This window comes from Echinops telfairi, unplaced genomic scaffold, assembly GCF_000313985.2.
Source record: "Echinops telfairi isolate 266 unplaced genomic scaffold, ASM31398v2 ScPeMD7_8;HRSCAF=38, whole genome shotgun sequence".
Classification (NCBI taxonomy): domain Eukaryota; kingdom Metazoa; phylum Chordata; class Mammalia; order Afrosoricida; family Tenrecidae; genus Echinops; species Echinops telfairi.
In genome coordinates, this window is record NW_022103905.1 from 6,605,776 (window position 1) to 6,633,551 (window position 27,776).

The following is a 27,776-nucleotide window of genomic DNA, read 5'->3' on the forward strand; positions in this document are numbered from 1 at the left end:
GGGGGGGCGGGAGGATGCATCCAGGCGTATGTGCTGGCAAACATTGTTCTTACATTTTGGAGGGGGGGATGGTGTGGGGGGCAGAATAAATTGCATCACACAAGCGTGTTTTCCACCTGACCCTGTGTGTCTCCCCATCAAGGGTGTCCTCGTGGAGAGGAGAAATCTAAACTCGTTAGCACTTGGATTGCATTTTGTCCTTGAGCCTGAGTTTCGGGAAAGCCTCTGATGGGATACTGGGGTGTCCAAAAAACAGTGGCGAGAAGGGGAGTGTGAGAGGCAGGGGATGGGGGGTGCAAATGAGGAAGCGGGAAGGAACCAGGGAAACGGGAAAGGTTGTAAGGACCTCGGAGGATTCTAATCGGTCTGAATGAGTGGGCAGCGGAGGGAGAACCACGTTTGTCATGGAGGCGGTTTTAACAACCAACCAAGAGAAATGAACTTAGCCTAAGCCATGATTCCAAGATATGACTTACACAGATAGACCCTTATCTTGTCTCCGTCCTAAAAATATGTTTAATGAGCACAGAAAAAGCAAAAGAAAAAAATAGTCAAACTTTCAGCTGGATCGGATTCTCCATCATCAGAGAAATGGGTGTGTATACAGAACAGAGGAGGAAAACGTTCAAAATCCTTGAAAGTACTTCCTCCATTTTTTTTCCAGTCTCCTTAATAACAGTGTGTGCTGCGGCAAGCTTTTATTTTTTTAGTAGGGAGCAACACCAGCATAAGGCCATTTCCATTTGGGAAAAGCAAATCTCGTGAACTGGAGGATGAAAGGGGGGAAGCAAAAATCTGGTTTTGCCAAACAAGCAGATTCCAGATCACAGAAAATGTGAAGGGGAGAGATTGGCATAAGGACCTGGCTGTTTTTCTTTTACTTTTTCTTTGTCATGGTTGGCTAACTGAGGCCCCTTCCTTTGACCTCTCTCCCTCAAGGTCATGAGCATGGTCTCTGGGTTTGGCCCGCTCATCACTGCTGGGATCTTCTCGGCAACCCTCTCGTCAGCCCTGGCCTCCCTCGTCAGTGCACCCAAGGTCTTCCAGGTACGTCAGCCCCACGGGAACAGGTTTCTCTCTGTGGCTGCTCCACCCACCATGGATCCCCCTGAACTACTCACGCTCCTGGGCCATCAGTTTCCATCCATTTCCAAAACAGTTTAATGTTTGCATCTGGCTCCAGTGCCACGTCTGTCCAGCATTCAAGATCGATTCAAATAATATCAAGAATGATAACCTAATGTGTCTCCTATTGTGTATCGCTTCTTCTTTGCCCAAATCGCCTTGTTGGACTCACTGGGGGGGGGGGCAGGACAGTGCAAAGATGTGCGTGATGGCTTTCCCCTCTTCCTTCCCATTAGGCTCTGTGCAAGGACAACATCTACAAAGCCCTGCAGTTCTTTGCAAAGGGATATGGGAAAAACAACGAGCCCCTGAGAGGATACTTTCTCACCTTCGTTATCGCCATGGCGTTCATTCTGATCGGTGCGTCATTTTCTTGTTCTCTCAAATCGCCAAAGAAGCCTGACAATCCACAGGCCTTGAGAAAGTACCCGTTTTCTGTCTAATAGTCCACTTGGGAATATTGGAGTCTGTCTAGGAAGGAAATGAGAAATCCTTCTGTGTGGACTTTGGACTTGAATCTCTTCTTTGAATTTGGGTGTTAGAAATCCGTCCTACCAGATGTAATCGAATCCTTCCTGCAACTCGTTGAATGCCTCTGAGACCAAAATCCCCAGCTGCTGTATTCTCCTGATCTAACCACTGGCAGGAGGATTGTATTGGCTATGGTAGTCTTTCTCCAAAATTTAGTCCATTGACCACCTAGATCAAAACCACTCAGGTATTTGTTAAAGTGCAGATTTTGTTCAGGCCCAACCCCAGAATGGTTGAGTCAGCGGCCTGGGATAAGGCCTGGGCAGTTTTGCAAGCTCTCAGAGATTTAGAAACAGACCAGTTTGATAACGACTTCCCTGGGCTATAATCTTGGCTGTCTCTCCCGGAGCCTCATAGAAACAGCTTCCTAATCTCAAAGAGGCACATTCACAGCTTTGGTCTGTCCATTTCATACTCCTTCCTCAGGGACCATCTCTCCGGTGAGCATATCCAAAGCAAAGAGGCGGAGGGCGAAGGATAATCATCCCTCCAGCCAGGCAGAGAGAGCCTTCCGCCGCCCAGGGCTGCCCATTGGCGAGGGCTTCTCTCCAGGGCACAGTCTCAGGCCCATCCGGGGGCCCCTGGGAAGGAAGGGAACTGAGCGATGGGCTAGGATGACTATGACTCAATGGGTGACAAGGGGAAAAGATGACTAAACTGGTTAGATTAAAAAAAAAACTGAAACAAAGAGTGACATCTCACTTTTACAATTTAACTTTTAAAGCTACATTGCCCTGTGCCCTCTTTTAATGATCAAATAGCCCAAATGTTGACATCTTTTATAACTTTTATATCTTTAATATTTATGCTATACAATTTGATAAAATGTGATATCGTTAAAAATCTTTCTCTGATGAAAAAACATGGGTTCACTTCAGAGTACACTCTTTGAGCCATTGCTTGCCTCCGAGTCTCTGGATGCGTTTAGCTTCTAACCCAAAGGTTGGAGTATTGGGTCTACCTGGAAAACACCTCAGAAGAAATATCTGGTGAACTAGCCATGAACAATCAGCCACTGAAAACCCTGTGGAGGCCCGTTCAACCTTGACACAGGGCATCACCCTGAGTCAAAATTGACTGCGTGGCAACTGGTCAATTGTGCCTACCTCTTTGTTGGCATCCATGCGCTAGACTTCCACTCAGCCACCACCTGCCTTTGCCCTAATGAGGTTGATAGCTGTCTCAGTTTTATGTGAGAGGAAATGGCTCTGTAATATTTCTTATATCACAATATAAGCAATCCAGCCGTGATTGGATCATACTAGATGGTGAGCCAGGGTGGCAACATTCTTTTGCTGAGCCAAGATAGGAAGAGCTCTCTAGAGATGTAGAAAGGGATCATGAAGAGCCAGAGTCCTGAAAGAGAGAGAACACAGAGAGATTTCCAACTGGAATTCTCTGGCCCACTGGTATTTGATGAATCCGTCGCCTTGCGGAGACGTTTGATGGTCGACAACAGGAAAGGAACAGAGGATCTGGTGCCTCACACCCCAAACATCCTCTCTACTGATACTTGACTTTTCTACAGGGAGAGCTGGTGAGGGTCAGTTGGCTGATTTGGGAGACGTGCTCTGCTCCTTACTTTATGAAACCCTGGCTAAGAATAAATTCTAGAATGAATGCAGCCACAAAGGAAAGTCGCTAACTTCTTAAACATCGACAGATGCTAGCTATGTGCTCCAAGCTTCCAAGCGATCACAGCTGTCCAGCTGTGATTTCATCACTCACACCTACATGCTCCCTTTTGCTTCTTCCACAGCCGAACTGAATACCATTGCTCCCATCATCTCCAACTTCTTCCTGGCCTCCTACGCACTTATTAATTTCTCCTGCTTCCATGCCTCGTATGCCAAATCCCCAGGTAAGGTGCTATTCCAAAACAAAATATGTCCAAACAAAGCAGGGTTCTCCGCAAAAATGAAATAAGATCATGTCAAGGGCCAACGCTGTGTTTATCTGTTTCCCTTCTATCCTAGTAGGCAGTGTAATCCACTTTATTTTGGAGGGTTGGGGGATGACTTCTGGAATAGAAAAAGAATCATTTAAGCCATGGTCTTTTTGACCAACCGTAAAGTCAATTTTCTCCTGTGGCAATAAATTATTCATTGCAAGAGAAACCACATTTATTTCAGCAGTAGAAAAACACCACTATTTATTTCCAGGGTGAAAGTGACCACAGAAGTGGAATAAATGTATAAATTTGAAACTTCCTTACTATCAATTTGTTTCCTGCCCGTGGTGCAGAAGAGAAGGATAAGTAGTTCCCAGGATGACCTGCTGAGTGCAGTCAATGCAGAGTCACGTCGGGCACTGTCACGTTGATGCCAGTGACCCGGTGCTCTCCTCTAGCTGCGAGGCACAGCGTCTCTGCATTTCCCACCACAAAACCTTGTTCTGCCTAGTCAGCCTGCTACTCTGCTTTGCTTTCTTTAGCCAATAGAATTTCTTCTGCCATCCCACCAGAATCAAGCTGAATCATTACTGACCTTCAGAAAGGTCTTCCCCATGATGATTGTAACCTAGGATACGGACACATTTCATGACCTTTGGGACCAGCCACAAGCTCAAGCCTCCTTGGGAAAACCTGCTGGCAAGGAAAGAAAATAAGGATGGAAGGGGAACCTCTGTCTGCCAAGGGCCACCATGCAGATCCAGGAATAATTGAGGACTAATTCCTTGTAATAATTCTGTCCTGGAGATGTTTTACTTTCTAGTTGATTATTGTTGTTTTGAAGCAGAACTCTCCAGTCACAGAATACCAAGCAATGCAATCACAGAGATGTGTGCCTCCCATAGCCTGGTGTGGCCAGTTTTGAAGAAGGACATGAACTACAGAGATGGGAAAGAGTAAAAAGGAATGGGGGAAGGAAGGAGAGCGAGGGAGAGTTGAAAAGCACAGAGAGCGAGACACATGGATAGACGAACCTAGAGAACACCCTTCTCTTTCTTACAGACAGACAGACAGAGAGAGAGAAGCCAGAATCAGAAAAATAAGGACCTTTGCATTGACATTCTTAAAGTGCTATTTCCATCTTGTGGCCATTTAGGAAATTGCTCCTGAAGATGTTTAAACTGTTGTATTTTGGCAACTCTTGAGTTTAGGATGTGCTTCACCCACAGTGCCTAAGACCCTAACCCTATTACCTACCAGCTTCTTTCATTGCAGAAAGCTAGCAAAACAAGCACACCTCCATGCAGGTATGAACCACGGGACATATTTTCAGGGTGAATTGCATGCAGTCGTCATGCATTGGGCTTAAGAAGCCATCACTAGAAGAATAGCCCCATCTTTTCTCATATTTTCCTACTTCTGAAAGGTCAGGCCCCATCTTCACAGGGTTCTAGGGCTTTGTCCTCTCCGTGGGAACAAATAAGACCTTTTTTGTCTTACCTTCTCTTTGTTAGACCACCAATCAGTTCCTCCTCCCCACCTGCTGGATTCTACCCTTTCCATCCCACCTGCCTTCTTTAACTCCTGATGATTCCTGAGGTCTGGTACTTCAGGAAGACAATCGGATGGGGGTAGGGGGGCAGGGAGTTTCGTGAATGGCATGTTTTCTAGAGAATTAACATTTTCTAAATGTCCCTTCAAAACAGAAACCGGGAAGCCAAGATCCCAGGAAAAACTACTGGGTTTCGTAACTTGACCTAAACATTCTGATTCTCCATACCAGGAAACAGAGACCCACTGCCTGCAGCGGGGTGCTCGCAATGATTTGGAAAGGTGTCTTGCGGACATCATGATACATTTTTTAACTTTCAGGATGGAGACCTGCTTATGGAATTTACAACATGTGGGTGTCTCTCTTTGGAGCTGTCTTGTGCTGTGCAGTCATGTTTGTCATCAACTGGTGGGCAGCTGTCATCACGTACGTCATTGAGTTCTTCCTCTACATCTATGTGACATATAAGAAGCCAGGTAAGACAGGAAACAGGACTGTGTGGTTGAGTTTTGCAAAGCACCTTCTAACATACATCATTCCGCTAATATTGTTCACGGCGGGTGTTCATGATAGCATGTCATCTAATAGCAGCGTGTTGCACACTTATGATATGTATTACAGGGTATGAATGCATTTAACCTTCGCAAGAATGCTGCAAATTAGATATCATTTGTCCCATTCTTTGGATGAAAAAAATGGGGTGCCAAGAGTTGATCAATTGCCAAAGTAACAGAATGTAATGGAGCTGATCTTTTCACCAGTGTACAAGGGAACTTCAAAAAGTTCATGGGAAAATCTTAATGTTGTCCAATTCCATTTTTCCATGATTTTTTGAAGTCCATGCAAAAGGTAGCAAACCCTATAAATCTCCCCTTATACTCTCTTCTGCCCTCAGTGTGCTGATGAGAAAGATACAGCCCCTGCCCACATGGAGTTCACAGACTCGTGTCTAACAATTAATTGCAATACAATGTAATAAGTACTGGGATTGTGACAGGAACCAAATCTTGAAAACCAGGGAAAAAGTGGTTAACTCTGATTAGAACTTTCCAGTCAAACATCATACATCATGGGATGTGTCCTGAGCGTCAAGAATAGAGTGGATCATGATCATATTTGGTGAACAAGTGAAAAAGCAACATTTTTACTTAGGTTTTTTTTTTCCCTTTAAATATAATTAGGGATTAATTGGACCAAGTCAGGAAAGGATATTCTAGGGCCTAAAATATCCTTTCCTGATTCTGTCCAATTAATCCTTTCCTGATTCAGCCTAGAATCTAAGCAGAAGGATAAACACGTGTGAAGTCAAAAAAGCACCTGAGTGTATGACATCACGACATACTTGGGAAACACGCAGGCCTTCAGCCTAGATGGAGTTCTTGTGTCCTGGGGGAAAGGGAGACGGGTAAGCCAGTAGGGGAGGGGGAGGTGCGGCAGTTGGGGGCCAGATGATTGAGAAACTTACATGTCATACGAACAAATCTGAAAGGTACAAATGTCTGCGGCTGACTACTAACCTACACGTTGGAGATTCTTATGGTCCAGCCAGAATCACAGAAGAAAAGGCTGAGCTGTCTTCCATTGCAGGAATATATTTTAAAAATTAATATCTTCGCCAGCTGAAGGACATTTGGGTCACTTCCAGTTCCTGGTGGTGGTATATAAAGCTTCAGTAAACTTTCGCCTATAGGACTTTGGGTAAACTCATGCCTTATTTCTGATTGTATTAGGGGCCTTCAAAACATTCCTGGAAAATCCCACGATCTTTTCATTCCATTTCTCAGAGACTTTTTTTGAAGCTCCCGCCCCTGACACTGCGGAGCCTTTCCCCAAGTCAGCAGTGCCAGTTTGCATTTCCTCCAGCCAGGGACAAGGCACTCCGATTGCTCCACTGTCTTGTCAAAACTTTATATCGTCTTCTGCTCGCTTCTTTTTCTTAGACCTATTAATGCATGTACAGTGCTATCTTATATTAGTTTTAATTCGTGACTAATGATGCTGACCGTTTGATTGATCTTTTATGGTGAAGCATCTGTTAAAATTGCCCATTGAAAATGTTACGTTGTTTTGATTTCTCATTGCTGAGCTGTGAGCGTTCCTTACACATTGCAGACAAATCTGTTAGCGTGTATGTGCTCTGCAAATATTTTCTCACGAGCAGTGGCTTGCCTTGTCGTGTGCTTTACAGTTTATTTATTATTATTTTTAAATCATTTTACTAGGGGCTCATATAACTCTTATCACAATCCGTACACACATCAATTGTATAAAGCGCATTTGTACATTCATTGCCCTCATCATTCTCAAAACATTTCCTCTCCACTTAAACCCCTAGCATTAGGTCCTCATTTTTTCCCCTCACTCCCTACTCCCCCCTCCCTCATGAGCCCTTGATAATTTATAAATTGTTATTTTGTCATATCTTGCCCTGTCTGATGTCTCCCTTCACCCACTTTTTGGTTGTCCATCCCCCAGGGAGGAGGTCACATATAGATCCTTGTAATCGGTTCCCTCTTTCTAACCCATTCTCCCTCTACCCTCCCAGTATCACCACTCACACCACTGGTCCTGTAGCGATCATCTGCCCTGGATTACTTGTGTTTCCAGGTCCTATCTGTACCAGTGTACATCCTCTGGTCTAGCCAGACTTGCAAGGTAGAATTCGAGTCATGATAGTGGGAGCTGGGAGGAAACATTTAGGAACTAGAGGAAAGTTGTATTTTTCATCGTTGTTACATTGCAGTTTATTTTTAAAGAGCAGAATTTTTTTCATGTTGATAAAGTCATATATATCCATTTTTTTGCTTTGTAAGAGGGCTTTTTGTGTCTTGTATAAAATCTCTTTCTGCTATATAAGGTTACTAAGATTTTTCTCCTGTTTATTCTAGAAGCCTGAGTGATTTAGGTTTTACACTTAGAATTATGAATTATTTTTAAAACATGGTATAATGGATGACATGTGGTTCATTTTGTACAAACCCGGTTGGCTAGTCTGGATTGTATAAGAATAAAATGATCTACGGTACACTAAATGCCTGGTTCATAATCCACACTTCATTAGTATGAATCTTGTATATCTACAGAAATTACCCTTTTTCTGAACAAAATAAGGAGAGGAGGTTCTGTCTATTCTTCAGGGTGGGTCTGTACTTGATTGACAGGAGCTTTCTCCTTAAATTCTTAATTTGTAAAAACAAACAAACAAAAACGAGGACTGGTGGTATTTACATTCTTTATTATGAAGATGATTCCTAAAAGATCAAGCTGAAGTGCTTCCCCCAGGACCTTGACTGTTTTCCCAGACACTCTGAGCTATGCTTACCCTGAATATGAAGATGGATATGACCTGCTGTCGATGCAGAAATGCCTCCGTTCTTTTCAACTGGAAAATCGGTGAAAAGTCTTTGAAGTTATTCGTGGGCAGACCCGCTCCCCAATTCCTGGGTAATCATCAAACAGCCTCTCCAACCAACCAAGATTTCTAGGGCTGGAGTTTTCCAGTCTGTGATGTAGCTGGAGATAAGCCTCCTTCATAAGGACTCACAGTGTTTTCTAGGAAACACTACAGCCTGTTTTCTCTAATTCGGGATCTTGTCCACCACGGACACAGCCAGGGACACTCAGAGGAGGAAATGACTTGAAAAAATTAGTGAAGGTATCCCAAGGAAAAGGTCAAAGCTTTATTATACCAATTGCCTTTCCCACCCGCAGATGTGAACTGGGGCTCGTCTACACAGGCACTTTCCTATGTGAGTGCTTTAGACAATGCCTTGGAACTCACCACGGTGGAAGATCACGTGAAAAATTTCAGGTAAGGTTCCCCTCTCGGGCCATCTGGTTGATGCTCATGATAGAGGTAGCTTCCCTTTATGGGAGACAGATACACTAGAGCAGTTCTGAACTTTATGGATATAGCCTAAAAAATCAACAGCCATATGAATCTGCCACAGTTTTTATGACAACACTTCCGGTTTCTTCCTTCCACTGGAGCTGTGCCAATCTCCATCTGGGTACACTCATCCTGCCAGGTGTCACCTCCTGGGAAAGAAGGGAGAAGACTGAGTGGCCTGTTGACTTCAGATGTACACACACACACACACACACACACACACATTCAGCTTAAGGCTTTGTGCCTTACTGAATTCTCTTAGCAGAAGTAACACTTGAATCGCTCCTTTCATTCTGAGTAGAATGGACTCTCAAAAGACATGTTGGTAAGAATGTTTAAAAAAAAAAAAAAGATCCTGCAAGTACCAGTTAGAAAGGACAGGTTGGGCTGGGAATTTGGGATAGCGCAGAGTCTAGAGATGGACCAATAATGACCAACGATCATGAGGATGGCAGAGGCCCGAGCAGCATTTCATCTTGTTGTTTCTAAGGTCCCTGCGACTTGGAGTTGACTTAGCAGCTCACAAAAAGTTGTGCCAATGGAAAAATAAGATCGGGCAGTCCCAAGAGCAGCTTGTCATTCTTCATCCGTTTAGTGCCAATGAGGACACCAAGGGAGCAAGAAGAGCGGGCAAGAGGATTCAAAAACTGTGGAGGGCAACCTGAGAACTAATTAGGAGAACAGTTGTCCCGTTTCACCAGGCCTTTCAGACCTGACCTTGAACCTGCCACTTACAGTTGGGGGTGGTTCTGGGCTCACACACTTCTTGCCGATGGTCACTGCTCACACCTTCTTCTCTGCATTCCCAGGCCCCAGTGCATCGTCTTAACAGGGGGACCCATGACAAGACCAGCTCTCTTGGACATAACTCACGCTTTTACCAAGAACAGTGGCCTTTGTATCTGCTGTGAAGTCTTTGTGGTAAGAGTTCCTTCACGCGTGGAAGGGGCTTTCTGCTCCCTGCTCCCCTGGTGCTGTTTTCACTGAGCAAAATCAGCTTGTGGTTTTGAGCTGCCAGTCAGCCCCCAACGTACGATGAACCCACGCACATGCATTGAGAGGAGAATGGCAAGGCAGTTTAGCCTAGAACGTTCTCCTTGATTCATAAAGCAAGGGCTGGCAAGGGCCCGTGATCCTGAATTTAAATGGGTGGATGAAATGTGTTTCAGATTTCAGAGGAGACCAACTAAAAGTGATAAATATTTCCAAATGATGGTCTGTGAGTCAAGCAAAAGAGAACAGGCTCAGACATAAAATGAAGGCATTTGGGGTGGTAATTGTCCACAGAAATATAAAAGGATGGAAGGAGCAGGAGAGAGAGCTATTATATAGATTAACTGATGAAGAGAGAAGCAGACATAATGGCCTTAAATGACAGCACACAGAATTTAGATTAAATATCTCAATAAACTTGATGACACTACAGCTATCTGGGGAATTAAACCAAGTTTTCCATCTGTAGATAAACATTCAAAGCTAAATACGTTCCTTTTGTTTAGGAAGTATGTGGTGGACTAAAGATAACTTACTAGTGCTTTCCTAAGAGGTATTCAAAGCAGGTGTTGAAAATGTAGCCATAAGGATTGACCAATGCGTAACGAGTGGAGAGCTTTTCGACTGTATCACCAGAATTAAGACTGTGTCCTCCTTACCAGCCACTTGCACTTTCTTGTGTCACAACACATGTACACAGCACACACACACATCCCACTCCAATTCCTCAACGACTTCAATATGTTTTTACAGAACACATCTATTCTTTAAAGCATTTCCCTGCTGTCTTCTTATATCATCCACATAGACCCCCCATGGAGGAAGAAATAAACAGAAAAAGTCTTGTTCTCGTTGTGCAAAGTGGAAACATACAAAGTGAGATTCAGGAAAATTCAATTATCACACGGGGTCACGTGACAAGAAAGTGGCTGAGTCAGAATTTCAACCTAGGTCACTTGACTGGACTGTGCATTGCGTCATGGGGAGAAAGCTTTGGCAGACCCATGTCCTTGGGAGCACTAGAGGCAGCTTGTGGTTTTGAGCTGCCAGGCAGCCCCCAGTGTATGGCAAACCCATGTACAACCGATCCAACCCCTGGCCGGCCCTCTGCCAGCCCTCTGATCCATTTTGGATTGGACTGCTGTGATCCATAGGCTTGCTTTGTTTGTTCTTTGTCATTTAAAAAGAACATTTATTAAGTCTTAATAGGAAGAGACCAGCCAAAATACATACCCGGATCAGGGAGACCATTAGCACCTAATCACAATGACATCCAAGGCTTTTCAGAGATCTGGAGACATGAAAAGGACATGGTGGGGGTGGGGGCAGAGACTGTCACAAAAACGTGATTGGTGGCAGATCAATACAGCACAGTTACAGGGGAGACGACAAGAGTGGGACTGGGATCGTGATTGCGATGTGTACATTATGTTGCACTCAAGAGTTTAGGAGATTGCTTCACAACCCACCTACCAAGGCAGTCAGGATGTGACTCATGGACCACTAGACCCTAGCACCCCAATTTCCACTAAGGGCACAGCCAGGAGAGTCCCCAAGAATATACCTCTTCTCCCCAGGCCAGCAACCCATGATCTTAATGAACTTAAGGCAAAGCTATTCACTCTTCTCATTAATAGTCAGAAGGAATTCCACGGAGGCTGAATTTATGCAGACAATCATAAATGGATTGGGGGCTTCCATTGTAAACTCTAGCTTTCTGAAAACTCAGTCCTCAGAAATTTAAACCATAATACATACCACAAATACTCATTAGCACAATGAATTTAAAATAATGCTGACTCCTACTGCTGTTCCCTGTCACGAAAGTAAATTATTGGTCACAATCCGATCTTGTGAATTTCTATCTTTGCATTTCTTTAAAGGTTTTTTAAAAATATATATTTTAATGGTTTTATTGGCATATAATTCATATCATACAATTCAATAGTTCGATCACATCAAGAAGAGTTGAACAATCATCACCAAAATCAGTTTTAGAACATTTTCTTCATTCTTATCCTCTTCATCATTAGCTCCCCATTCCCCACCCCACCCCCAATCGCTCATGCCCTACTCCAAGGAACCATTAGTCTGCTTACTGCCTCTATAGATTTACCTGTGCTGGATTGTATTAGCTGGTTTTTGGAAGTAGATCACCAGACTTTCTTCAAGTCTACATTAGTGTAGAAACTCTGTTGAAACCTATTTAGCATCATAGCAACATCCATGACAGACTGGTAATGACCAGGCATAAGCATGACCAGAAATTAAAACCAGGTCTCTTGCATGGATGCCAAGAATTCTACCTTTGGACCACCAATTTTTGCTCTCGCACCAGGCCTCACTAGCTAACATCTTGCAGTAGTTACCAAGGAACCGGGATGATAGAAAGCTAGGAGCTTGGTTGGGGAGAGTCAACTGCACCAGAATGCAGGGGGTTAACATGTCATCATGATGAACATTAGCATCCTTTCCACTTGGCAATCCTCCAATGAAGTGGGTTGGATATATTTTCTCTCCTCTCAGTGCTTATGTGATAATAACACAGACAATATAACTAAATATAATCATCCGATAAGGGGTAAAGAAAATCCCACTGACTATATAAGATTGACAGGCTAAGTAATGACCATCTGTGACTCTAGAGGATTTTAAAAAATCTTATCAAGCACCTTGCTCCCACATTATCAACTTTGATGGCCTGGATAACTGGATTTCATTTTGGTCAATATAATATAGGCCAATATGGGAGCCAGTTTTGATAGAATAAGCAATTTGGGGTGTTTTTCTTCTTGAGCAATTTAGAGAAAACTTAGTTTAGCAGGCAATAAAAAAATCTTCAGGACAGGAGAAATAAACTGGGAACATAAGCAGTCATCTATTGGCAAGGGAGGAACAACCTTTCTATAGAGGCTAGAGGTACAGCTTTTAATTAACCCTTTGCTGCATTAACTGTAATAAAATGGTGTGATTCTAGAATATCATTTCATTTGAAATCGGTTAAGTCTGGACCTCCCATGGCTCTGGTGGCTTGACATGCCCATTGGCCCACCTTATTTGAATTCCTATGCTGGTCTCTCTTCGTCGTGTCCAAGAGTCTCACGTGCAGGGGCCAGCATTCTCTGGGGGACGAAAAGAGTCCCTTCCTTAACTAATGACATTAACTAGCGACATCCTCGTTGATTTTTTTCTGTGCGATCCGGTTGCTGCAGATGCTGCCAGCATCTTCAGGATCCAGGCTCAGTCATCAATCATCGCTGCGAAGGCGCAGATGCACAGGGGGGAGGGGAGTCCGCCTACCATTAGAAAATTACTTTCAAAAGCATAGTGGGGGATGGTTAATGAGGCCAGCCTTGTGAGAACATGTGAAACAGCAACAGTGTGGTTAAGAGAGAGGTGATGATGTCCACCTTATTTCTAGGAAGCTGGTGCCTTTTGAGACAGAGACATTGCTTTGCCACCAAGCAGCTTTGAGTCCCACAGGCATAGCATTTAGCCTCCCTCTGCTTCAGTGTCTCCCATCGATTTATCGGTTTGTCACCGTGTGGTGGATTTCACGTGCTGTGATGCTGGAAGATATGTCACTGGGATTTCACGTACCAGCAGGCTCAGCCAAGGTGGACATGCTTCAGTGGACACTCCAGACTACGACAGACATCTTCCGAAGAGGCAGCTTCAGAAAACCATGGGGATAGCAGTATGGAAAGATGGTTTGCTATTGGGCCAGAAGATGATGCCCTCCGGTTGGAAGGATTTCAAAGTAAAACTGAAGAAGAGCTGCCTGCTCAAGTAGCACCAACCTTACTAAAGGGGCTGGAACAGAGCTTGGGGACTGTCGTTTGCTGATGTGCCTGACTCAAATGAGATGAAATACAACACAGATCATGGCCCGCAAAATTGCTAAAACTGAAACAAAGAGACTGATTCTTTTTACTGGACTCCAAACTACCCAACTCACTGGAGACTATTCCTACCTATCCTTTTATCCCCCACCATCTAGTTATTCTAAAACAATTGTAGAAAAATTCCTAAGTATCCAGCCTAAATAATCCAGACAAGATTCTTCATTAGGACAAATTCAGAGTGACCTTTTAAGGAATCTAGCTTGTTAACTTAAAATAAAGAGGCAAGAATAAAGCTGCCTACTCTTCTTTTGAGCTGCCATCTATGAATCAGAACCATACCTATGTTCCAAGAGCATACAGAGAATTCTGGTCCTTTTTAACAAAACAAAACAAAGGCATGTCATCGTGAATTGGGTTTACGGAGCAGAGCCTTGGTTTTACATCCAGCAGTTCTCACATGATCTCTATCGTCTCCGTCACTGCAGTCCTCCCAATCCAACATCACCCATCCCACCTCCTCGGTGCTTCCTGTCTCTACTCCTCCTTCTTTTCCTAGACGTTTTGGATTTTGCCCTTGAGTAAATCCTAAATGGTCGATTGTTCTAAGGTGTGTATACCTCAGTAGCATTATTGTTCTCCTTATATCCCTGTTTTTTAACGGAAAATTGATCCGCAAGCATGAGATTAGGTCCAGACCCAATGGGTGACCAAGGTCCATAGTCCCGAAGGTTACATCAGTCTATATCTGACCCACAGGCCTCGTAATTTTATGTTTTGTTTCCTATTTCCCCATGTCTCCATCCAGGACCTACAACGTGACCTGTTTCAAAGCAATTGGTAGCGGGGCACCATCTAGTTCTTCTGGTCTTAGGGACACGTAGGCTGGTGTTCGTGAGGCCTGTTAGTCCATTAGACTAATTTTTTCCATATATCTTTAGTTTTCATCCCTTTTCTTTCCTCCAGACAGGAAGAGACAAATAGTTGTACCATGTATGACTACTCACAAGCATTTCAGATTCCACTCACTCAGAATAGGATACAGACTCTATGGAAAATTATATTGTGCCAGCAGACCCTGGTGCACCTTGAGATTGTGCTCTGGAGCCCCAAGACCCAGAGACTTATTACCTCGTGATGTTTGGTAACATCTAAGACATTTTCATAACTTTGCCCCCTGGATGCACCACATTCCTGGATGCAAACATAATACCTTGCATGGTATTATCTTCTTTCCTTCATGGCGTCTGCTGAGAAATCACAGTTTACTAATTCTCCTTTCTTTCTTTTTTCCCCAAACGGCTCTCAAGATTCTTTCTCTGTTTTTGCTTTCGGAAAGTTTAACCATAATATGTCTTGCTGATTTTCTTTCGGGGTCTGTCCTGGTGGAGGCTTATTTGGTTTCTTGAACAAAAACCCTTATCTTCTTCCTTTTATGTAGATGGGGAAATTATCTTCCAACAACTCTTTGGTAATTCTCTCTGTGTTTTTGGTCATCATTTCTGGTTCTGGAATCTTGATCCCATGTACACTATTCCTCTGGATGAGGTTTTTCTTAGAATGTTCTTGTCATTTTTTCCCTGATTGTTCATTTAGCTACTAGAGTCGAGCAGACTAATATTGCAAGATTTGTCTTCAAATTCACTAAGTCAGCCTTCCATTGATTCAATTCTACTCCTTTACCCTTTCAATGTATCATTCATTTCTGAAATTTTAATATTAATCTTTGGTACTTTCAGTTGTGTTTGTATGGCTTCTAATTATTTTTAAATGTTTTCAGTTCTGGTAGTGTTTTCCTGAATTCCTCTGAAGTTTTTCCTATACTTTTTGGGCCTGTGAATTTCTCAATCTATCTTTTAATCCACTGAAGAAGCCTAAATACCACCCCTTTGAATTCGTTATACATAGCTCCAATGCCATTTCTTCCTAAGAAAGTACTTCTTGTTGTATGTTTCGATCGCAGTGTTTGATCCATGTTGTCTTGTTTCTTCTTTTTACCCTCCTTCCTCTCACTTTAGTAAGACCAGGGGGAATAGATAGGACTCCACAATCTAGTACTCCCTCGTGTTGCTAGGCATAGTCAAGGTCAGTGGATTCAGTAAGACACACATTAACTGCAGGGTTAGTAACTGAAATTTCTACCAGTTCTACAAATGTATCAAGCCCTGATAGCATCGTGGGTATGTGTTGGGCTGCTGACCAGCAGCTTAAAACCATCAGCTACATGGGAGAAAGATAAGACTTACTACTCTATCAAGAGTTACACTCTCAGAAGCCCACAGTGGCAGTTCTAACCCGACCCATAGGGTCCCCATGAGTCAGAATGGACTCAGTGGCAGTGAGTTTCGCTCTGTTTGGATCATGACATACCGTGAATAAGCTACGAAAAACATTCGTTGTCAATGTTTCCTCAATGATGTCCTAGATAATAAAACAAATCACTGAATATAACTTACTTTGGATTTCATTCCTGAGCACATGCATTCAGCTCTACAATTCGTATTGTGTCAGCTCACACTTAGCCTCACACTTAGAAGGCATGATAGTTCAGCAGTCACTCACTCACATAGTGCTTAACTTTTTATTGGCGGGCAAGTTTATCTATTTAAAAAAAAAACACAAATTAAAAACAAATGCTTTTAATGATCGTAAGTTGAGCCGGTTGGTCTGGAACTTAGAATGCAAAACAGCTAAATCCATGATTGTTGAATATTGTACTACTGCTACTTTTCTCAAATTTCCTTGATTTAAAAATGTAAATCTTTCAAATCTACAGTGCACCTTTTTGAAATGGATTGTGTTATGTTGGTGGCTGAAATCTAAACATAGTTTAGATTCCTTCTATTTTTTTTAATCTTGAAAATTAAGAATATATTAAGTCAAATCAAAAGAAATTTGAATTTTTGTACGTTAAAACTATTGAGTACTGGAAAATTCCTGTGTTTCAACTATATGGAATAGAATTACACCAATATTCTATCTCTTCTAGTTAACAATTATGGACATTTTTGCCATAGATGTCCCTACTCATTAAAAATAATTGTGTAATATATATATATAGCAAAAGATTTACCATGTTAACTATTTCTTCTCATTTTTAATGAAATAAATCATTATAGATCCACACCACAGTCCCCTTCTAAGACCACCCTGGTGTCAAAGTGATTTGCAATTTCCAGAGGCAATGTTTTCATGAGATGTATGGGTATCTTTTCAGTCATTCCTCATATACATATATACATATATATATACACACATATACATATACACATACAAATATATACATATATATGTATATACATATACACACATATATACACACATACATATATATACGTATACATACATATACATATATATATTAAGGTACAGTTCTACTTTTAATAACATAGTTCCTACTCAGAAATTTTCCTTAATTATTGATCATCATTTCATTGTGAAGGAGGAAAAGAATTACTTTTGATCATTTTCCTCATATAAATCTTTTACAAAACTTTACCCTTATTATTTTTCTGGAAATTTATAAAATGACTTCATAAATCTAATCTTTCAATCCAAAAAAGTTCTCCAGAAAACAGAGAAGGCAACCAACTCTTAACTCAATTGTCAAAATGGAAAAAAAAAATTCAATCAAGGATAAGCCTGGAAAAACTATAATTCTTGGTTTTCTTCTATCTTCAACACTCTCTTAAAGCAACTTCCACATCCACCAAGAAGAAAATACCTTATTTCTAGATCCATCTCCTCCCTTTTTGTCAGTGATGTTTATTAAATAGAGCCATGGCCAAACACAGAACTAATGAAATGACCAGTGAATGGGTGTTGGGAACCATGCTAAGATTAAAATGGACCAAACTCAGAAGGAGAAAAAAAAAAGTCTTTTTCCCAGAATTCCAATCAGAGTGGCCAATGGCAGCAAAGACTTAGAGATGAAGCTCTCAGAATTTTCAAAATGCAATTGGGATAAACGTGATGCTTGGTTCAGATTTCTCTCTCTCATTCTAAAAGGTGTGCAAGCTCCTGTGCTGACTTCTCTCATCAAGATACTGACAAATTGGTTATGGAAAATGATCTCTCATTGAACTTCTATTCCAGACCACATCATTATAAATTCTTTCCCCTTTCTCAATCAACATCAAACTTGTAATATAGACAAGATTTTTAAAGCTTCATTGTCTATTCAAATCCCGAATTAATTTATGTACTCATATTTTGGATTCTAACTGAAGTTAATCGCTATAATATTTTAATTGGGTGGTAAAATCCATTTTTCTGACTATGACATGTTTAGATTTTTGACATATTCCAATATGTCTTCCTTATTTCCTAGTTTGCTTTTTCCTTAATACATTTGTATTGCAGTCTTGCCACACATTAATATGTGTGCTACAAGGATATTATAATCGCTTTTAGCAAAGAAAGATTCTGCATGAAATATTTTTATGACTTCTCAATATGGCAAATTTAGGCATTAAAGTAAATCTCTCTGTCACAATGAATGTTTAATCTGGATTTTTATAATACTAATAAACATACATGAGACTGTATTTATTTAAATAAATGCCACTTTCCCCAGGGGTTCACAGTCATTGTGGTACAACTCAATATAGTTATGGTCCAAAATCTTTCCTAGCTGTTGGTTATCCTTCTATTTCATAGTTGGTCTTACCATTGAGCTCCCTCAGCAAAATATTCCTTCTTTCTTTTGCAGTTGATGGAGGTTAGAAAGGTCTAAGGAATGAATAGTGGTTCAATACGCTTGGACTGTCTGGAAACCTGTGCCAAAATTGATTCATAATAAAAGGCCTCCTTTTAAACTCAGTGTTCAGTTTAGTAACTACCTTCCCTATATCTTTATCTCATTCATCTTCATTGAGGATTATTTAACTTTAATGTAAGTCATCCAACTTGTCTGAAAATTTGACAGACATGTAAGGGGTCGGAGGTTGGGGTTGGGAGGGGAAGAAGTATATAAAGAATAAAATAAAATATTAAAATGGCCAAGAACCTAGAGCTCACATAGGCCAGTGATGTGCAACTGAACTACAAGGAGGTCTCAAAAAATTCATAGAACAAAAATGAATTAAAAGGCAATGGAATTTTTTCACAAACTTTTTGAACCCTCCATATCATATGTGCCATGTCTTAAATTATAAATTTTCTAGTAGCCAAATTGCAGAAATAAAAACACGCAGGTAAAATTCATTTTAATAAGGCATTTTATTTAATACAATATATCTTCCTAAATATTGTCATTTCAATAAGTAATGACTATAAAATAGTGGTGAGGGAGGTTATTTACTTATTTATTTCATTGTAAGACTTTGGAATTCAATCCAGCTGCATTACAAATGCTCTATAGCTACATGGACTTAAGGGTTGTCACCCTAGACAATCCTGATTTAGATCATTTCCTCATTGTTGCATAGGAAGACGCTGCATGAAGAGGGGTCAGGTGGCGTGCCCAGAGAATCCGTACAGTCAGTGTCAGAGCAAAGTCTAAACCCAACTTCCCGATCCCCAGTCCAGTGCACTTCCAGCTCCATCACAGAACAAACCCAGTGATAGAATCAGGTCTCTGGCATCAACCAGATTGTAAGCACTCCTTTGAGATCAGAGGAATCAACTTTAGATGAACATCTACTATATTCTAGACACTGTACTAGGCGGTTTTTCATTACCACTTAAAACTACCATGCAGCATATGCTATCCCTATTTTCAGAATAAGATATGAAAGCTGAGAAATAATCAATGATGCACGAAGTAGCCAAACTTAGATGGAAAACTTGTCCCCACTGACCATGTAGTGCGGCCTCTTCATACAGTCGATTGGGCTCTCTCTCCCATCTAAGACCCTCTAAGGCTAAGAATCCACCTGTGACCTTTGTTCCAGCAGTAGGCCTGCTAGATTGTCATCAGAGAATATATTAGAAATGGAAATTCTGTACCCCATTCACTGCCAATGAGTGGATTCCAATTCAAAGACAAAGTAGAACTTCAGCAGTGGCAGGGAATCTTTTTTCTGCCAAGGGCCATTTGGATATTTATAACATCATTCTTGGGTGTGACAGCTCAAACATTTAATTAACTTACTGGTTGCCTGGTGATGACCTCAGGGTCAGCAGTTTGAAACTACTTGCTGCTCCATGGGAGAAAGATGGGGCTTTCTGTACAGAGTTACAGTCTTGGACACCCACAGGAACAGTTCCACTCTGTCCTATCGGGCTGCTGTGAGTTAAAATGGACAGAATGGTAGTGAGTTTGATTGGGGTTTTAATGTGAGGGTGTGTGATGTTAGCTGGTATTGACGGTTTCTAGGGCTTTATATGGCCCACAGGCTGGACATTCCCCGCCCCTTCCTTAGGGTGTCTAAGACTATAAGTCTTTAAGGGAACAGGTAGCCTCATCTTTCTCTTGTGAAGCACGTTGTTGGTTGGAACCGCTAACCTTGTGGCGAGAAGCCCAACGCTTAACCTGCTGCAGCACACCAGGTTCAATAAATCAGACCTACTGAACCAGAATCTGCTTTGTATCAAGGTCACAGAGGTGAAACCGTAGGCATTTTGACAAAATACCCAAGCGCTCTATGAATCAAGTGGATTTTCCAGGAGTGCAGCAGCCTCATACCCTGTCAGACACACCGCGGCTAAATAAATAAATAGATAATGTATGTGGACTGAATTGAAACATGAGGAGAGAAGAGCGAGCTGGGACCTTTGAGGAATGAGAAACAAGAATAGAATTTTTCGTTACAAATGAATATCCAGAGCGTCGATCTTGAAATTATAAAATGCCTTTATCTAGGACCACAATTCCTTCTCCTTTCTCTCTTTAATCTTTTCCTCTCACCAAATATGGTGAGTGTGAGGGCCATGTTAATTTATGCAAATGTGTCCAGATCCATTGGGGGAGAGTGGCGGCGCATGGGTGTTCTTGCCACCCACCCCAAGCAATGAATCAGCCTAATCGAACTGTCAGAAGGTGGTCGCTCCTGGCAAGATTTGCAGCTCACCATGACTGGCTCCAGGAAGCTCTGTCCAGTGCTTGACATTGGACTCTAACTAAGATTACCTGGGTGGTCCTCAAATTGGCTCCGGCCATGGAGTCAAGGTGGATTGTGTATTTATCTTGAGTCTGTTCAATCACTTTTCCCATATTTTCCTCATGTTCCACTGTGCACTCCAGGTTTCTTTGCCTCCGGAATGAGGCAGTTAATGAAGTAGGTGTTAATCACTCGAGATACTTGGGGTGGAAAGGGAATGACGTGAACAGTCCAGGCCCTCGCCACAAGGTGGGATCTGTGTGAACCCTGTGGAGAGAGGTGGATTCCCTCAGTCTTATTTCCTAGTTCAGTGCGGCAGTGCCGGCTATTTTTGTCCTTTAGGAAACAACAGGGTGATGTATAAGAGCCAGGCTTCTAAGCAATATTTCATTGTGTCTTACAGGGGCCCCGCAAGCTCTGTGTTAAGGAGATGAACAGTGGCATGGCGAAAAAGCAGGCCTGGCTTATCAAGAACAAAATCAAGGCCTTTTATGCCGCAGTGGCCGCAGACTGCTTCCAAGACGGTGTCCGGAGTCTCCTTCAGGTAAGGCTGGCCTGGAGGGAAGGAGCAAGCACAAGGGCAGAAGACAATCAGGCCTCCCCGTTCCCGACGCTCCCGGAAATGAATGGATCCAGTCAGGCAAGCCACATCAGAGATCAAGGCGGCTGGTTCAGAAATTCATTTTTAACTTCCCAGGGATAGGCAAAGCTAAAACAAAAGCAGAGAAGTTCTATTACAAAAAACGTTGGATGAAACACTGCAAATGGAAAATGAGGTTGCCGTGAGCCACCAGCATTCATTCGGTCCCCAGTGCTTATTGAAATGCAAATGGGTGCTGATGGTTGCTGACATGCAGGATCCTATTAAAACTTCAAACTATTTTTCCATCTCATTCCGCAAACAGCAATGCTTAAGTCAGGCCTCCTTTTCCTTTTTTCTTTTGCAAACGGTCTGAGGGCAGCTGCCAGCCTCAACTAAATAAGCGCGTGGTGAGCTGGGCGTAAAATCTCCCTACCCTCCGAAATTACTTCCAGAATATGGAACACAATGTAATAAGCTCCGTGACTCAACACTTCAGCCCACAGGTCTCCCCCCTGTTTCTCTTCTGGTATCCTGTCACCTCTACTTCCTTAACCCTCCTCTAGGAAGTTTGTCAAACCTGCTCCTAGTTCTGATGGTCACAATTTCAAGCGCTAGGGATTCTTCAGCAACTCCAGAGACCCTCTGAAAATTGAAGGGTTTGGCTTTCTAATCATGTTGGCTTTGCTATGGCTGGAAAGCCCCAATTTCAAGTCTACCGAATGATACAGGGAGTTCTTGGCATGAGAGTAGCCATATTCAGCCGTGTCAGAACTCAGGACTACAGGCAGGCAACTCTTAGGCTTCTGATGATGCCCGAATGATCCGTAGATTGAGAGCATTCGGTGCAGTGCAGTCCTGTCTCTAAGACCCTGGAGAACAGCTGCAAAGTGACGGCAAAGGCAAAGAAACCACTTCAGAAAGGCCTATTCCCTCCAATGAGCTGTTTGAATCTGATTTTAACTTCCGGGACCATAGAAATAGATGTCACTGAAAGATGCTGATTTATCTATCAGTCCTAACTGATGTTCCTTTTTGGAGCTACTGGGAAGCACTTGACTACTAGCCCAAAGGTTGATGGTTTGAACTGCCCCAGAACTGCCCCAGAAGTGCCTAGGAAGAAAGGCCTGGTGATCTGTTTCTGAGAGGTTACATGGTCTTGAGAATTCTCCGCACAGATAAGGTTTTCCTCAGTTGGCACTTGACAGCACTTGTTTTTCGTTTTGTTTCTTAAGTAAGTTAGGTGCATTTCTTCTATTCAGTAGCTAAGTGTTAGCAGAATTACACATCTAACATAATAGTACCAGAAAAGATAAACAAATCAATAAAAATTTCAGGTAAGCATCTGAAGACAGGCTTAGTCAGGAGTAGATTGAAAAGAATTCTTTTTTTTTCTTTTACCATTTTATTGGGGGCTCTTACAGCTCTTATCCCAATCCATACATATATTCATTGTGTCAAGCACATCTGTACATATGTTGCCATCATCATTTTCAAAACATTTTCTTTCTGGAAGAAGACCTGGTGAAATGTTTGACCAAGTGTAAAGCTTGTTCGCATGAATTTCTTCAAACAAAAAGGATGTGTATAAAAGGGGCATGTCACAAAAAGACAGAGAAGAGTGGCAGTCAAGGGAAACACTGCCAATTGTACTATTTTGCATCCAGCCTCCTTTGCATTTGAGAAGTTATGGTACAAATACCCACAGCCCCAAACTGTCAGCATGGAAAAACGACATCTGCATTGCTACGCCTCTACGGAGGGCCGATGGACAGCTGTAAGGAATTGCTCGGCTTCCTGTACATTCCGAGGAGCTGTGGTAGAGGCCAAGTTTATTCCCAGAACCATGTGTCAGTCTCCTTGGCACCCACTACCGGATCCTTCGTAAAGACGTCCAGCTCTGCTCATTTGTATCCCCCAGACTGCCCTTCCTTCAGCCCCATTCAGCCCAAAATCTAGCCAACCCCAGCTACCTAGCACAAATGCCACTTGTCCCACTCAGCGGGAATTCAAGGTTCCTTCTTTGGAGCTTCCCTAGAGTGCCCACTGCTTATCTGTGGGACCGTGGTTCTTTGTTTGGCAATATTGTCTTCCAGTGCTTACTCCGAATTCCCGTAGGCCAACATGCATGTCTCACTCATCTCCCAGCATCTACCATAACACTATCCAATTAATAAGTGCTTGATAATATTGCCAAATTAAATGTAATTAATTGCAAGCCATATACTATCATCTCACAGGAGGAATGAAACATCTAATATGGAAGATGGCAATTAATGATAGTGTCATGCAAGAGAAATAAGCTCTGGAGGCATAACCCAGTTCGTCTCCAATAAATAACACCCGCAGATATCTCAATGATCTCAGTATATGCAGATTTTCTAAGCATGGATTTTACTGCTAATGACCTAATGGCTATCACCGGTGAAAATGAACTTGGTACCACTAAGTTACAACACACCAACAGCCAAGCCACCCCTCACTTGATTTTAAATTATTGAACCATTTTAATGAGTGTGTCAGAAGAAATGCAAATGACTACTAATTTAGAAAAGCTACATTTCTGTCATCTAAAATCCATTTATGGCTGCAATGATTTAGAACTAATCTTCCTATTTTATGCTTGGGTACAGGCATGAAGGACATGCACTAAAATGTAATCTAATCCTCAGCGTCTTCAGAACATTACTTCGGGGATCTTTCGGACATTAGTTTTCATTTGGGACGGTGTTTTCCGGGCAGGGTAAGGATTGTCCATGTTTTTATGTCCCCCGCTCAGGCCTCCGGCTTGGGAAGAATGAAACCAAACACGCTGGTGATGGGATATAAGAGGAACTGGAGGAAAGCTCCCCTGGCAGAGATTGAGAACTACGTGGGCGTCATTCAGTAAGTGATGGGCAGTCCATAACGGACACTGCTGTGCCAGATGAAATTGTCTGAGCAGAGCGGGTTCACGGTTGCTCTGGATTTTCTCCTGAAGCGAATGTGACACTGCCACTATGAGGTTCCGCTGGCATCTGCATGTTAGAGGAGGCAGGGTGCGGAAACAGCCAGGCCAGAGGAGGAAGTAAATAAAACAGTGGTGCCATTTATCAAGGTCAAAGCAAGGGCAGCCAGGTCAGAGAAAGATTGTTCCTGAAAACACGTGGAGTCTTGGGCTGCCTGGTGCAACCACTCCAGTCACTGTCTTCTTCTGGACCTTGGATCAGAGGTTCACTATCCCAAGGCCGTCGAGGTGCCTCTGTTGATAGGAGAACTCCACATGCCAGCTGCTTCTGGTATGTAGCCAAATGGTTTATACACACAATATGAGTGGCAAAAGATCACCTGACATCTAATACCTCGATATTTGAAGAGACTAGGGAAGAAACAATAATACAGGTCTTTAAAGGAATAGCAGCCACCAAGCTAACATCCTTAACATTAATTATCCCACTTATTTCTCACAAAAAGACATTGGAGTAAGTATTATAGTTTCCATTTTACAAGCAGAGAAATGGACATTAAAATTTGCTGAAAAATCAGTTATTAAATGGTGGAGCTGGGATTCCAGCCCAGTACCATCATGATTCCAAGTTCAGACTTATCACCATAAGTCTCTGTTGCCCCCCCAAAGTACATATACGAGGGGATACCCCCCAAAAAAATACAGAATGTTTTTCAAAGCTATGTATTTAACTTTTTTTTCAAAGCAACCTTATCATCTTCAGAGTACTGTCCATTACACTTAACACACTTGTCAAATCGACAATTCCATTCTTGGAAACATTTTTCAAACTCATCTGTTTGGATGGCTGAAACACTTCCCTCATTTTTTACTTCATCTCTTCTACGTCATCAAATCACTGTCCTTTCATGTCCCTCTGCATTCACAGAAACAAAAAGAACTCAAATGGAGTAAGGTCAGGTGAGTAAGTTCTATGGGGCAAGAAAGGCGCACTGAGATGGCTGTGTGAGCAGGTGCATTGTTGTGGTGGCAAAACTAGCTCCCTGTCTGCCGCAAATCAAGCCCTTTTATGGGCACATACTGTTACACAATCTTTTCAGAACCTCTAATTAGAAAGCTTGATTAACAGTCTCACCTGGTGGAACAAACTCCTAATGCACTACGAGTTGACAATCTTCTCATTTGAGAAGTTGATGGGTGTCGAGAACAACCTTTTTTGAAAAGAGAAAACCACTCGCACACTTGAGTTTTTCCCACAATGCTGCCCTTGTAACCTGTGTTCAACTCACAACAGTTTCTGTGACATTTTTCCTGAGCAGGAAACAGCATGCTGCTCTCTGAAATTGGCCACCACAAAAAATAAGGTTTGAGTAAAACATCTTTTACGAAAAAATTCACTGTGACATTGGGAGAACCTTCCCAGGTGACACCACAGTGTGCACTAACTCAGAATGAGTTGCTTGATGCTTGCCTAGTGGGAAAAATGCATGCATACTATAAAAGCTCTGCTCTGCCCAGTGCAATTCCAGTTTGGGGAGGTACTCCCTCAGATACCCTAAGCATGGTGTGCTCTTATCATTCTTTTTACTGAGGGAATGTAAAGTCTACATATACAGAGAGAAGGAGAGTGCCCTCCACAGTCCTAATAGAGTCCAAATTTGACAATGATAAACCAAACTACTCTTTTTTATCTCTCTTCTTTTTTAATCATTTTATTGGGGTGTTGTACAACTCTTATCACAATCCATACATACATCCATTGTGTCAAGCACATTTGTACATTTGTTTCCATCATCCTTCGCAAAATATTTGCTTTCTACTTGAGCCCTTGGTACCAGCTCCTCATTTTTCCCCTTCCTTCTCCAGCCCCCTCCCTCATGAACCCTTGATAATTTATAAATTATTATTTTGTCATGTCTTACAATGTCCGACATCTACCTTCACTCGCTTTTCTGTTGTCCGTCCCCCAAGGAGGAGGTAATATGTAGATCCTTGTAATCGGTTCCCCCTTTCTTCTCCACCTTCCCTACATCCAACCGGTATCATCACTCTCACCACTGGTCCTGAGGGGTCATCTGTCCTAGATTCCTTGTGTTTCCATTTCCTCTCTGTACCAATGTACATCCTCTGGTCTAGCCAGATTTGTAAGGGAGAATTGGGATCATGATAGTGCGGGGGAGGAAGCAGTAAAGAACTAGAGGAATGCTGTATATTTCATCATTGCTACACTGCAACCTGACTGGCTAATCTCCTCCCGCGACCCTTCTGTAAGGGGATGTCCAGTTGCTTACAGATGGGCTTTGTGTTCCCACTCCACAAACCCCCTCATTCACAATGATATGATTTTTTTGGTTCTTTGATGCCTGATACCTGATCCCATTGATGACACCTCGTGATCACCCAGGCTGGTGTGCTTCTTCCATGTGGGCTTTGTTGCTTCTCAGCTAGATCTTCAAGCCTTTAAGACCCCAGATGCTATATCTTTTGATAGCCCAGCACCATCAGCTTTCTTCACCACATTTGCTTATGCACTACTTTGTCTTCAGTGATTCTATCAGGAAGGTGAGCATCAAGGAATGCCAGTTTAATAGAACAAAGTGTTCTAGCAATGAGGAAGTACTTGAGTGGAGGCCCGATGTCCATCTGCTACCTTAATACTAAACCTATTTCCCCATCAACATATAAATATATTTACATATGTACATGCCTGTATTTAAACCTCTATAAAAGCCCTTTGTCTCCTAGTCCTTTCCTCTATTTCCTTTTACTTTCCTCTTGTCCCTCTATCATACTCAGCCTTCATTTGGGTTTCAGTAATTCCTCTCGGTTACATTACCCTTGATCATGCCCTACCAGGCCTCTTATACCCTCCTCATCATTGATTTTGGATCACTTGTTGTTTCCTTGTCCCTCAGTTTGTTAACACCACTTCCTTTCCCCTGCTTCCCCCTCTCCTATGTCCCCCCAGGAACCGCTGGTCCTGTTGTATTCTCCTCCAGGTTGATAGACCTGCAGACATAATAATATGCACACACAAAAACAAGACCGAGCAAAACAAAACAACAACAAAATGACAAAAATAGAGAAAAGCCTATAAATAGTTCAAGGACTGTTTGTTGGCCTTTAGGAGTGTTTTCCAGTCCAGTCTGATGGGATGCCAAGCCCTGGCCCCAAAGTCTATTTTTGGAATTCCCTCAGGACTTCCTTGCTCTGCTCCCCTTGCTATTCTGTTGCATGCCCTTAGTGTTTGCGTTGGTGTGGTGGGGTCAGATCGGGCATAATTCCCACACTGTATCTCCACTGTTGTTTCCTGTAGTGATGGATGTTATGTCTCATAGAGGGGCCGGCCATATGGTCTTCTTTATGCATTGGCTGCTCAGAGC

At 42.4% G+C, this 27,776-nt stretch overlaps 1 protein-coding gene across 4 annotated transcripts in view; it reads left to right on the forward strand.

The window, feature by feature from the left end:
* The window catches only part of SLC12A1 (solute carrier family 12 member 1), a 104,635-nt gene that overhangs the window by 41,406 nt on the left and 35,453 nt on the right, over positions 1–27,776 (forward strand). For all 4 annotated transcript variants that reach the window (XM_004709417.2, XM_045286453.1, XM_045286454.1 and 1 more), the window contains exons 12-19: positions 940–1,047; positions 1,362–1,485; positions 3,416–3,517; positions 5,420–5,575; positions 8,811–8,910; positions 9,798–9,909; positions 21,270–21,410; positions 24,226–24,332. In XM_004709417.2, coding sequence (XP_004709474.1) covers positions 940–1,047; positions 1,362–1,485; positions 3,416–3,517; positions 5,420–5,575; positions 8,811–8,910; positions 9,798–9,909; positions 21,270–21,410; positions 24,226–24,332 — 950 coding nt within the window. The remainder of the gene's footprint in view (positions 1–939; positions 1,048–1,361; positions 1,486–3,415; positions 3,518–5,419; positions 5,576–8,810; positions 8,911–9,797; positions 9,910–21,269; positions 21,411–24,225; positions 24,333–27,776) is intronic.